This window comes from Triturus cristatus, chromosome 10, assembly GCF_964204655.1.
Source record: "Triturus cristatus chromosome 10, aTriCri1.1, whole genome shotgun sequence".
NCBI lineage: Eukaryota > Metazoa > Chordata > Amphibia > Caudata > Salamandridae > Triturus > Triturus cristatus.
Window position 1 is genome coordinate 1,055,441,636 of NC_140593.1, and position 12,475 is coordinate 1,055,454,110.

The 12,475-nt window shown below is 43.4% G+C and overlaps 1 protein-coding gene across 1 annotated transcript in view; it reads right to left on the minus strand.

Moving 5' to 3' along the window:
- Nucleotides 1-920: 920 nt before the first annotated feature.
- Nucleotides 921-12,475, minus strand: part of LOC146796553 (cytochrome P450 3A29-like) — a 204,348-nt gene continuing 192,793 nt past the window's right edge. Inside the window, exons 12-13 of the mRNA XM_085629188.1 lie at nucleotides 3,416-3,578; nucleotides 921-1,443 (exon numbers count right to left, since the gene is read on the minus strand). Of these exons, the coding sequence (XP_085485314.1) occupies nucleotides 1,348-1,443; nucleotides 3,416-3,578 (259 nt within the window). The 3' untranslated portion in view covers nucleotides 921-1,347. The remainder of the gene's footprint in view (nucleotides 1,444-3,415; nucleotides 3,579-12,475) is intronic.

Sequence of the window (12,475 nt, forward strand, 5' to 3'; positions counted from 1 at the left end):
CATTCTTCTAGGGTTACTACAAGCCCCTCCACCCTGGCAGTCCATGAGGCACAGCGTTGCCAAAACAGAAGTATGTTCTTACAAATTGTGAACAGTACGTTTGTATGTTTGTTTGTCTTGTGATGTTTGCTCACAAGTTTTCTTTCTCTTTTTACCAATGTTTTTAACGATTAACCATGATTTCTCACAATAGAGTACGATGTGTTCCAAGGTGGCACATTGGATACAACCACTAATTAAATATTTTACTACTAAGGGCACCAACACCTACGATAGAGGAATGCATTGATTTAAGCACTGCACATGGTATGGACCTGCCCACGCGAAAGGTGGGCAGGCAATGTGTACTAATCTCCTAATCACTTTATCTCCTTGATCAGATACTACGAGTCTGATATCAACCGTATGTATTTAATTTTGGTGCTCACACATTAGGTGTGTACCTGTTCTTTATTATATTATTTCCTGAGTATAGGATTGTTTTTCTCACGGAGTGGTAAGCATGGGGCTGGTCCCCATGTGGTCCTGAAGAAGAGGTTTGGGGGACACCTTGAAACATGTCGACTAAATACTAGGGATAGTATACACATAACAGTTACACTTCCTCCCTACTATTAACCCCCTTTTTATCCATACCAACTAGGAGCAGGAATAAATTAATCGCTCACTAGCTAGGTATTTTTAGCATCACCATCACCACTTCCCCCCAACACTGCACTACACATTTTTCACAAAAAGTTTCGCACATTTAGCGGAAGCCCTTCCCTTTGGTTAGGTTCTCAGATTTGTCATTTACAGATTCATTAATAACTGAATATGTATCCAGCCATTCACAGATAAAAACATTAATCGAAAAGATGGGAGACAAAATAAGGTTATTAAATGAGGTTTTCTTTTCACTTATTTGAACCCAGAAAGTATTCTGGCGCATGTTAAATCCTACACTACATTAGAATACTTTTGTTATAGGAACACATGGTTAGCAATAATTTTACAAAAGGTGATGCCTATTAATGGTGTAAGAGTTGGTAATCTTTTATAGAAATACAGAAATAAAAGCTTTCAGCTGTAATTAGAGTCCTCATAAAAGCAAAACGTAACACAATATCTAAAACATTGGGCATAAGTTTAGGTGAAAAAGAAACATCATTCACAAAAGGTGAGGTTTTAAGACAATTTGTACATTTTGAAATCATCTTAGAAGCAAGCTATGAATATCTTATATCTATAAGAGCCTTTTCTTTTAATGTTTCGTTCCTGATGACGACTGTCCATATCGGAGGTCAATTTCTCAGCCTGATGTATGCCTGTTGCTCCCATGTTAAAATGTCGCATCTTCATCATATATTATTCATGATGCTGTCCACCATCCCTGGGGACAAACTTGAGGACTATGGGCTTGATGGGTCTCAAAATACCTTTTGGGTCAAATTCCAGAGGAATCTTGGGGGAAACCAAAATGAGAACTCAATATCAGAGCAGAAGCATGAGTGGAAGTAGACAAAGTGGAAATTAAAACCTTAATAAAATACATTCGTCAAACCAAAAATTGTGATCTTTTCATTAATTTATCTCCAGATCAATCATTGTACCCTGACTTATGCAAGTGGATCCTCACCCTGAAACAATTACCTTTGGAAATATTTATCTTAAACCTAATATAAAACAACACTTTTTCTAATCTGCAATACACCTGCGGTGAATTGTGACCATTCCACCCTTTCTTTTACACTAGACCAAAGGATCAAAATTCTGAATTCTTACTAGAGATATATTTGTAATAGTGGCTATAGAAAAGGTTTGTTGGAGTGCAGATATATACAATGGAGGCAGTATATGGCTCTAACCTTTCATTGTTAATTTATTGGCAATGTCTAGCAAATTCCTTAAATACACATTTTCAGCCATTCTTTTTTTATGTGAGCTGTCTGTTTGTTAATTCAGTTACAACTAGACACACATTGAAATTGCCAAATTAAGTGATTTGCAGTAAATTAGCTCACAAAGGTTTTCTCAGAGAAACATTGTTTGGCCCATCCCTGAAAAAGTTTCAAAGTAGCTGCAACAAGGAAAGTTTTATTGTAGATGGATTCCAGTTTTTCTGATATTTTGATTCACAACTATCCGCAAATTGTACACCAATTCTGTATCAGTGTTATTTGGTTCTGAGTCAGAAACAATTCCCAAATGTATTTTGGTAACAGAAATATTTTCAAGATTTTCTCCTCCAACATGAAACACCTAAGTTCTTCAGTACCAAACACATCCACCTTAGGAGGCAAGTGCAAAAAGCCTTTCCTACATCAACACAAATACAAGGTAGACAAATATTCAAATGGTTGGCTGTATCGGTGAAATTAGAATATGTATCAATAACGGGATGTATCCACCTAAAACAAACCATATTTGAGACATTATTGTTATTGTAGGAGTCATTTGGCTCCATTCGTAAATCTTACGGAATATTTTTAAAAACACATTTCGTGTAAATATTGTATGATATGAGCAACATCATTCTGGGCTAATACCTTCTGGTCTAATACCTTCTCTACAAAAAGTTTGTTTAAGCATCATGCTATGATGGCAAGATATTATCCATTTTGGAGCAATAATTAGTTTTGTTCAAACACCACGGTTTATTAAATCAGAAAATGCTTCACAGTACTCAAGAATTCACCAGGAAGGCACATCCACCCTACTGAATTATAATTATCTTCTTACTAATTATTAAATGCAATCATTGTGCAGTTCTATGCAGCACAGATCTGAGGCGGATGTGTCTGCAGATTTGTGAATCATTCAGTGGAATGTGTTAAATTGTGTGTCCTTAAATTACATGGCTGGTATAAATTGCTGAGGGTATGGACATTTGCAGTTGCGGCAGAGGATCACATTGAGATCGTGTTTTCTTAATATTTCTACATTACAGATAGTGGTGAACTATACCAGATTAAATTTATGTTAAGCCTTGAAAGGGATCAGGTTCCTTTCCTGTACGTAACGACATATGACCATTAAGCAAGGAGTTTATTAACTTTTGAGACTTTCCTATATGTTTAACTGATTAAATGGCTAATTTCTTTCCTAAATCTTGGATTGCCTTGGAGTTACAAAGACTCTGCAAGAGATGTTTTAGACAGCTCAACTATCAATTATCCATGTTGGGCTAAGGATAAATTAAAACCAACCAAGAGGTATGACAGGAGTTCAGCAGAACTCTAAAGATTCAGGGGTTTGAGATATGCAGTTAGATGGGCAGATGTCAACAAACAAATATTTAAACTAATCTGTCGGAAACTTGAAGAGACTATTGGCGCAACGTGAGACATTAAAATAAAAGACACAAAAATAATGATAAAAATGAATTGCAACTCAAAAACATATTGTAAAGTCAGGATATCGTTTTGTAGCTCACCGGTGTCTCTTCGCAAGTCTGGAATGAAAAGCTCTGCAGCAGGACAGTCACAGCCACTTTCATGATGAGAAGGGCAAACCTCATTCCTATACAGTTCCTGGGCCCGGCTCCAAAGGGTAGGAAAGTGTAAGGTTCCTGAGTTTCTTTGTTCTCTTTGTTGAACCTGAATATGATGAGAGATCATAGACAAGTAGAGGAGCATGAGAAGATTTTAACTCATCACATTTGCTTCCATCGTTTCAAATCACTTTACCCACTATAAAGGACTTAGTTGTCTTGGTTTCTATAAATAGGCCAATAATGGTTGCACCTATTTATTGCATTTTTAGGCATCTGAAAGATATTGCTTCAAATGGACAGTAAAAATCAATTGCATAGAGAGAATGTATGCATTAAAGAAAGTGTGGGCTGTAGGCAGGGTTATCAACTTGGGTGGTGTCACAGGTTTACACCAGTGATACAAATAGTAAGTTTCAAATATCAATTTAAAAAAAGAAAAAACTTTGACGCTAAAATCAGAAAGGATATTTTTATGCAGCATTAGGGTGAGTAGAAGGAGTAAAGTTAACTGAAACAAAGATAAAGACACATGTAGCATAGCAGGGGTGGTTTTCCACATTATAGAGGGCCATCAATATTAGCTTGAGTCCCTAACATGTGCCACAATAGTATGGACAATGTACTCTCTTTCAGATATTAGGCATGAACTGAAAAGCTTGTACAGTGATGTCGCCATCCTGTAATTTTATATTATTCACTAATATTGCATTCTATGTCATATGTCATGAAACTTTGTGCTAATGCACCTAAGACTTAATTAAGCGGCTGAAGTGTATAGTAAAGGGCCAAAATTGTATGACAGAAAATGACAGGCCTCGTTTTTCACTGCAACCTGTACTTTGGAATGAGCATCAGTATGCTAGTGGGTCCCTGGTACATATTTTCTGTGACCTCATATATTGTTCCACTTTTTTGTTATTATCTACATCTTCCTTTCTAAGTATTCCCCATTGAATTATATATGTTCCTTTATTCAGGTGCATGCTTCAAATATAAATACACATTCACTAATTTTTAGAAACGTCCTAATTCAATCTGCCTGGATATATATATATATATATTCATGTTTTTTCTGTATGGTTTTGAAGTGTTTTTCCTGCGATAGTTTTTAAACAAAAATGCATTTCATGAAAATGATATCTTGAGTTTACACTTAGGGCCCAATTACGAGTTTTGGGGGCTGGGAACGGACGGGCCACCACCACCACGCTCCCACATCGCCGAGACTCACCGCCACCCGCCAGATCACGACAAAAAAGTGGGCTGGTGGGTGGGCGGTGTGACGGTCCTGCAGAGGTGCCTTTGAAAAAGGCACCCCAGTGGTAACGCCACACAAGGTTCCTGCAGGGCCTGGACTCAAAAGGCCATGCCATGCAGGAACTGGTGTGTCCTCTCGACATCGTCCTGACTCGAGTCGTGGTTCTTATACCACTTTCTTAATATATGGTTTGGTCCTGCCTGGGGGCCACTGTGTTTTTCTTGCTATTTACTGTGTTTATTTGCTAAAGTATTCTGTGCATTGTGTTTATCTCTGTGTAGGAGATATTGGAACGTACTAGAGAGTAATATATAATAAGTACATATTTTTATAAGTACTTGGTGGGGTTCTTTTCACTTAATCGATACTATATCGATACTATAAGATTGCATTCTGGTAAACAAGCTGCTTTGCACTCCTTCTGGACTAAGCCTGAAGGCTGCTCTCCACAGCTACCACTTAGAGAGATTTCTAAGGTTGTCTAAGACCTATTAAATCACCATAAGAGTTGTCTGGACTGGTGCAAGGGGCCCACTTACATTAGTGGATATCATATACCAGGCCAGCTTCTCACAGGAATATTTTTTAAAAGGCATTCAAGCATCCAGAAAACCTCACGAATGCCCTGGACACAAGCAAGCTGGACAATGGGAACACCGTCTATGCTGGGAACATCCTTCATGCTGGGATCAACAAAAAATGAGAGGTGGGCGGAACTCACAGAGTTTCACTGCACAGAGTTCAGCGGACTTACCCGAAAACTGTACAGGACTCCACGGAGTTCTGCGGGCGGCAGAGTTCTGGTATGTCGAGCTGGTAGTGCAGATTTTAGTGTTGGGAGTTTGTCCCACACTGTAAAATCAGCACGAACTGCACCATTTGCCGCACGCCAGATGGTACTGCATCTTTCAGCCACTTGAGTAGATTATCTACTTGAGCTGTGGTTTCTCAACACAAGTGGTCACGACCTGCTGCGACCGCCTGTGTTGAGGAATCTAGTCCGGATGTGGTTTAGCGCTTGATTTTGCTCTCTCGCTCTGGGCAACTTACCGTTGGTAAGTCGCGTTTAAGAAAACAATTCACCACGTGGTGGTTGTCGGAGTTTTTCCAAAAGCAGAGTGGGCAAAACTCTGTGAACTCTGTCCAAGGAACAGAGTTTGTCGCCTACCCCAACAAAAAACTTACCAGAAGGCTGCAGACCATTTAGAATTCAGCGGCCAGAATTACTCTCAACCTCCCACAGTACACTCACATTACACCACACCTGAGTGAGCCTCACTGGCTCCCCATTCACAAACAAGCACAATTCAAATACCTCCCCTACCCTTTCAAGGCATTACACCACTGGCCCAGCATACCTCAATAATTGCATCATCTTTCACAAACCTTCCAGACATCTCCACTCTGCGGATTCCTACTAGTACAAATCCCACCCATACGGAAAACCAGACTTGGCGGTCGAGCCTTCTTCTACATCGCTCCGAAAGCATGGAACGACCTGCCTCTACAAATACCAGCCTCCTCCTCACATCTTGTATCCCTCATGTAGCTGAAGACTTGGCTTTTCGAGCAGTCCCACTAGGCCGTACTTGTGCCTAGACTCACATCTGTTCAGCGGCAGGATACCGTCCCGGGTGATAGTGCGCTCTACAAATCTGTATAACATAACAAGGCTGGATGGATATGCCTTCTCTATATCCTTCAGCAAGGGAAGGTGATTACTGCTCTGTATGACCCTCAGTCTCGGATCCCCGATATGTAGTTCCACTCTATCTCATAACACTCATTTCTTGTTTATATATTCTGTTGGAACATTGTTGAAGTTTTTCAGGATACACAATTAGGAATAAGTCTTTGTAACCTTTCACATACTTTTATTCTCTGAAACATTGCTCATTATTTAAAAGCAATAGGAGCCTGGTTACGAGTCCGGCGGTCCGAGGAGGCGCGGCTGTGGCAGTCAAGCCACCGCTGCACCGGCGGTCCAACCGGCCCATTATGAGTTGGGCGGTCGCACCGCCCTGGGAAAGCCGCCGCTCCCAGTGTGCACGGCGGGGTAGTGGCAGCAATAGGCTTGGCGGGGTAGAGGCAGAAATATGTTTGACGGGACGGCCCCCCTGTGTGGCCAGTTTTCTCGAAATAATATCTCATCAATAGTTTGTAACGTGGCTTCTTGGGGGAGGCTCGTATATAAGCTCTCTATGTCTAGGCCAACTAGACAGGAAATGCCTTGTTGGTATGACACATCTTTCAGGAGGTTCAGTAGATCTCGTGTATCTTTTAGGTAGATGGGTTGTTGTTGAACCAGAGATCTCAGGTAGTAGTCTGCAAACTGTAACAGGGGTTCTAACACAGAGCCTATCCCTGATACTATCGGTCTCCCTGGAGGTGGGTTCCTGTTCTTGTAGGTCTTCGGTAGGGAATAGAAATAGTGTATCCGTGGGTTGGTTGATCTTAGAAAATCTGCCTAATTTTTTGTGATCCACATGTTGGTTTCTGCCTCTTCTATCATGATGTTGATGTATCTTTTAAGTCTTTCTGTCGGGTAGTGAGAGATAATTCCGTAGTGTCTTTCTTCTCCTAGAAGATCTGTACATTTTTTATGATAAGCTGATGCTGAAAGGATTATGATGCCTCCTCCTTTATCTGCCGGTTTGATTATCAGATGTTTCCTTAATTTACTCAATGCTTGTGCTTTGTAATGTTCATGAATGGTATATTTGTCTTTGGGTTTAATGATTCAACTTCTTTGAACACCGCTTGTTCAAAAGCTAATACTTCAACTGGTACTGCATGCATTGGTGGGCAAAAGGTGGACTTTATTCTTAGGTTGGTGTCTCCCTCTTTTTGGGGTTCTTGTTTGTCCTTAAAGTAGACTTTCAATGTTATTTTCCGACAAAAATCAGCGATCTCGCGATGTAGTTTAAATTGGTCAAGTCTTGGGGTAGGCACAAAACATAATCCTTTGCTCAGGACTTTTACCTGGTCCTCCGTGAGGACATATTCGGTAAGTTGACAACAAGTGATTGGTTGTGCTTGGTCATGGTCTGTCTCGATCCTTGGTCATACTCCATGTTTGTACTCATTCTGTTTCCTGCCAGTGTATTCCTATCTTTCTGCCTCTTCGTTGATTCTGGCCTCTCCCTAAAAAAGGTGGTTGTACAATAGGGAATGGTTGTGGTGGCTGGTTACGTATGTAAGGATTGATCCACCCTTGAAATTAGGGATTATATGGTTGAAATGCCATCATAAGGTGGTCTCCAAAATGAGGTGTTCTCCAAGGCATATTGCCTCTTTGCATTGGGTATCTGCCTCTTGTCCTGCCTCGTCATTGTTGTTTATTTTCTTCACTGCTATTCCAATCTGAGCTGTCTGAAGAGTTGCCCGCAGACGAATCATTATCATTTGTGGATTCTGGTAGGGTATAGTAATTTGTGGTGTAGAGATACATCTTTTCTTGAGAGAACTGCTTGAGAGCTTTACCTAGTTTTTGTATCTTGTTTTTAGTAATGTAGTCTTGCATCTCGGTCATCTCTGTGTTAATCTCTTCTTGTCGTTTTTTATAAACTGAGATCTGCACTGTAATACGTTAGTGGTCAAACAGGGATTAATCTCTAGAAGGCATCAATCTCAACACGAGCTCTTGCTGAGAAGGATTATGATTATCGATATGCTTCTCATCTACTTAACGGCGACTTAACAGCCATAGACTTTTTTGTTTACCGCCAGAGCATACATTATTGCATTACAACGTCCATATATAATCTCTCTATGCCAACAAACATAATCTCATGCCTTCTTGAGATCGATGCCTGTTTGACAACTAACGTATTATTGTCATATGTAATGAGAAAATACATTAGTACAGTACACTATGCAAATAGCATCACAAATCACAGCACCTAATTGGGCAACACTATATCAAATCCATGTGAAGCAACAATATGCATGTTTTTCCTTTTTACCTTTTCTTATTTTTTCTTTCCCTTTAGAACCTATAAACGCGTTAATTAAATGAAATAATGAAGAAGATGGGTAAGTGACATTAACTTATCCAATTTGATAAAGTGATCCACATCATTATTGCTACGACTGAGGTCCTGATAAAAGTCCACCGATCTTTAGAGACACCCATGGACTGAAACATGTCGACCACTGAAACAACCATTATATAGGTGCAGTGGACCACCCACACATCCACCAGAGCACCACAGCTGTTTTTAATCTTACCCCTTCCTGACGAATAAAGCAAAGTGTACAGGAAAGGAGGTATTTTTAATTTTTAATTTTTTTCTGCTAAACACTAACAAAATCACGACCGTCATAGATCCAGATGGTCTCCCTCCAGGTGGAGGAAGGTTGATTGCCTGGAGAACGGGAAACTCAGGCAGAAAAGGACCCAATGATAAAACCAACCACCTAACCTTCACAGCGGAGAACCAAGATATACCGCTACCCACGGGTTAGAGTGTACGAGGGCCTTTGTGCAATGCTTAGTACCATATACTGGGGACTTATAAGGGTACCCCAGTATCCAATCTAGGTTGTACCTAAGTACTGAACAAACCAATTTAGGGAGAAAGCAGACTGGGGTCCTGATTAACAGGATCCCAGCCAGACTAGTCAGTAACAGCTTAGCACCAGGCAAAAAGTGGGGGTAACCATAAAAGCAGATCCTACATTCCTTCAATTCCTCAGCATCCTTAGTGTAGGGAAGCATGAGGCAGTGACAGCATTGACTTAGGTGGCCATGTTGAGTTTGCTGTTGATGATGGTCCCAGGTTCCAAGCGTAGGTGGTGGAGGTGGATCTCAGACCTAGCTCTGTTGGCCACCAGGTTGAGTCTCACGGTGATGTGCTCTTACTGAAGATTACAATTTCAGTCTTGTCGGTGTTCAGCTTTAGACACTTGGGGCCTCATTTTCAAGCCTGTTGCGCCGCGGGAGCGTCACCTTTTTAGACGCACCAGCGGCACAAGGTTGACGGTGCCAGGCTGAGTGACTGGGTCCTTCCACTGAGGAAGGAGCAGATTCAATGCAGTGCTTGTCATTGGATTCCAATGTAGTTGGAAGAGAAAGGGGTGGGAGTCAGTATCAAATGTTGCGGAGAGGTCTAGGAGGATGAAGGCCGCCTTGTCTCCTCTGTCTGGAGTCATGCGGATGTCATCCTTGGCAGCAAGGAGGGCAGTTTCCATGCTGTGGTTGGGTCTGAAAGCAGAAAGAGTGGTGACAAGTACTTGGTGGTTGCTGAGGTATTCAGTGAGGTGCCATTAATAATTTTCTCTAAGACCTTGGCAGGGAATGGTGGAAGGAAGATCGGTCCGTAGTTGGGGAGTTTTGAAGGTTCCGCAGAAGTTTTCTTTAGCAATGGGAGGACAGTTGCATATTTCCAAGCATCTGGGAAGGTTGCAGAAATGGTGGAGGCATTCAGAATGGGTGTGACCTGGGCGCTAATGGGTAGCAGTCCTTTGGATTGGGCATGGTGGGGACAAGAGTCCGGTGGGGCCCCTGAGTGGATCAACTTCATGGTAGCAGCAGTTTCATCTGGGGTGATGATGGGCCAAGTGGTTAGCACTGGTTGTTTGGATAAGATTGCAAGGTGTTTGGTGAGGTCTGATGGGTTCGGTTGCGGGCTGAATTTGTGGCAGTGATTTTGTTGCTGACGAATTGAGAGGGCTTGTTGCAGAGGTCCTACGAGGGGGTGATCGAGGTGGATGATGGTGAGGTGAAATCTTTCACAATGGCAAAGATTTCTTTGATTCTGTTGGTGCAGGCATCAATGCACTCTGCTAGAGCGGCGCGTTTAGTGGTCTGGATCATTTGGTAATAGTGTTCTGGGACACATTTGAACTTGCTTCTGTCTGCATTCTCCTTGCCCAGTCTCCATGTGTCCTCCGGTTGCTTGTAGTGGAGTTTCATTACACTGACTTCCTCCGTGTACTCAGGGGCCTGATCTGGTGGTATTGCTGTATTTGAGCAGGCCAGGGAGTTAGCATAGGAGGTGATCCAATTGTTGAACTTCTTGATGGCGTAGGGGAGTCTGTTGCTGTGTTCGGGTCGGTGGGTGTTGAGAGTGGTTATCCAGTCCTTGTCAGTGATGCTATCCCACTTTTGGCACGGTGGTCTGGCTGTGGTGCATGCACGTTGGACCGGGGCTGGGATGCTGAACTTGACAAGGGTATGGTCTGTCCAGGGGACTGGTGTGGGCTCATCGACTTGGATGTTGCTGAAGTTGGTAAAAATAGAGCCCAGGAGGTAGGTCCCTTTACTCGGTTGAGGCTCAGGCTTAGAAGGTCTTCAATGAGTAGGAGTCAGTGTCGTCTTTCAGGTGGAAGAAAAGGTCTCCGAGTAGGATGTAACCGCTAGTATCAAGGGCGAGTGGTGCGAAAAAGTCCATGATAGTGTCTATGAAGTTGGTGCACAGTCCTGGTGGTCTGTAGATGAGAGTGCAGCTTAAGGTAAAGTTGGTTGTGATGTGAAGCTTGAAAGACAGGTGTTCCATGTTGGAGGATGACGTGTTCATGGTGCAGCTGATGATGCTCTTGTAGATTACGGCGATTCCACCTATGGAGGTGGAAAGTCTATCTTGCCTGCCAATCTTGTAGCCAGGGGGATGAATGTGGCAATGTCAGGTGCTGATGTAGGGATGAGCCAGGTTTCCATGAGGAAAAGCAGGTCAGAGGCATTGTCGTGCAGCAGGTCCCAGATCTTTGTGGCATCTTTGGTGAGTGATCGGGTGTTGAGGAGCATGCACGTGTGGAGTGTTGCGTGGGTGGCTGCAGGACTGTGTGAGTGTGAGAGAGTGAGGTGTTGGGTGTAGGTAAGAGCCTAAAAACTTGCAAGAAGTGCAGGAGAATGCTCTCTTTGTGTTGTGTGGTGAGGCACCTTCGTGTGGAGTAGTGGCCTGGAGTTGAGGGCGCAAAGGGTTGCGGCATGGTAGGAGCAGGAGGGTAGAGGACCAAGTTCCTGGCACTGGGCGGATGCGCACACAAGGGCTTGCCTTTAGTGCACTTGCTGCATGCCCACACTGTGGCAGCCATTAAGAAGGTCCTCGGAGGGCAGAGGAGTGATGTCACTTCCAGTACAAATGGATTACGGGAAATCCAGTGATGTCACTTCCGATGTGGATGAATGATGGAAATAGTCTGCCAACCAGTGGCGTCACTAGGGGGGTGCAGACCGCACCGGGTGACACCATCACATGGGGTGCAGTGGACCCCTCACACGCACGCACCCCCATCACTCCCCCCCAGAGATATAAAATGCCCAGCGTCGTCGCACAATCCCCCGGCCGTCGTCTGCTCTGCTCGTCTCAGCCATGTTTACTTTCGTCATCAGAGCCGCGTCCTCCCCTCACATTTGTGGCCAGGAGGCTGCTGCATGAACCTGTTGGCAGGGGCTGCAGGGCGGTTGGCAGAGGGCTTCATCCAGCCGGCACAGGCCCACTTCCCTTGAAGCCGGGACATCATCCTTCCTGCCTGCCTGCCTCCCTCGCCCCTCCTCCCTGTGACCTGGAAAGGAAAACTCCAGGCTCTGGGCCTAGCTACCAGACAGCAGGCCGCAGAGGGAATGGACAACACCACCCTCCTGAACGGGGCTACACGCACTCCTAGAACGACGGTGGCCACCTCTGAGGGTGAACTGGTACCGAGAGAAGAACATAATGTCCATCATGTAGGGTGGGTAAGTAAACTGATACGTGGCTGGGACGCAGGGTGATAACACATTAGAGCAGGCTGGCAGT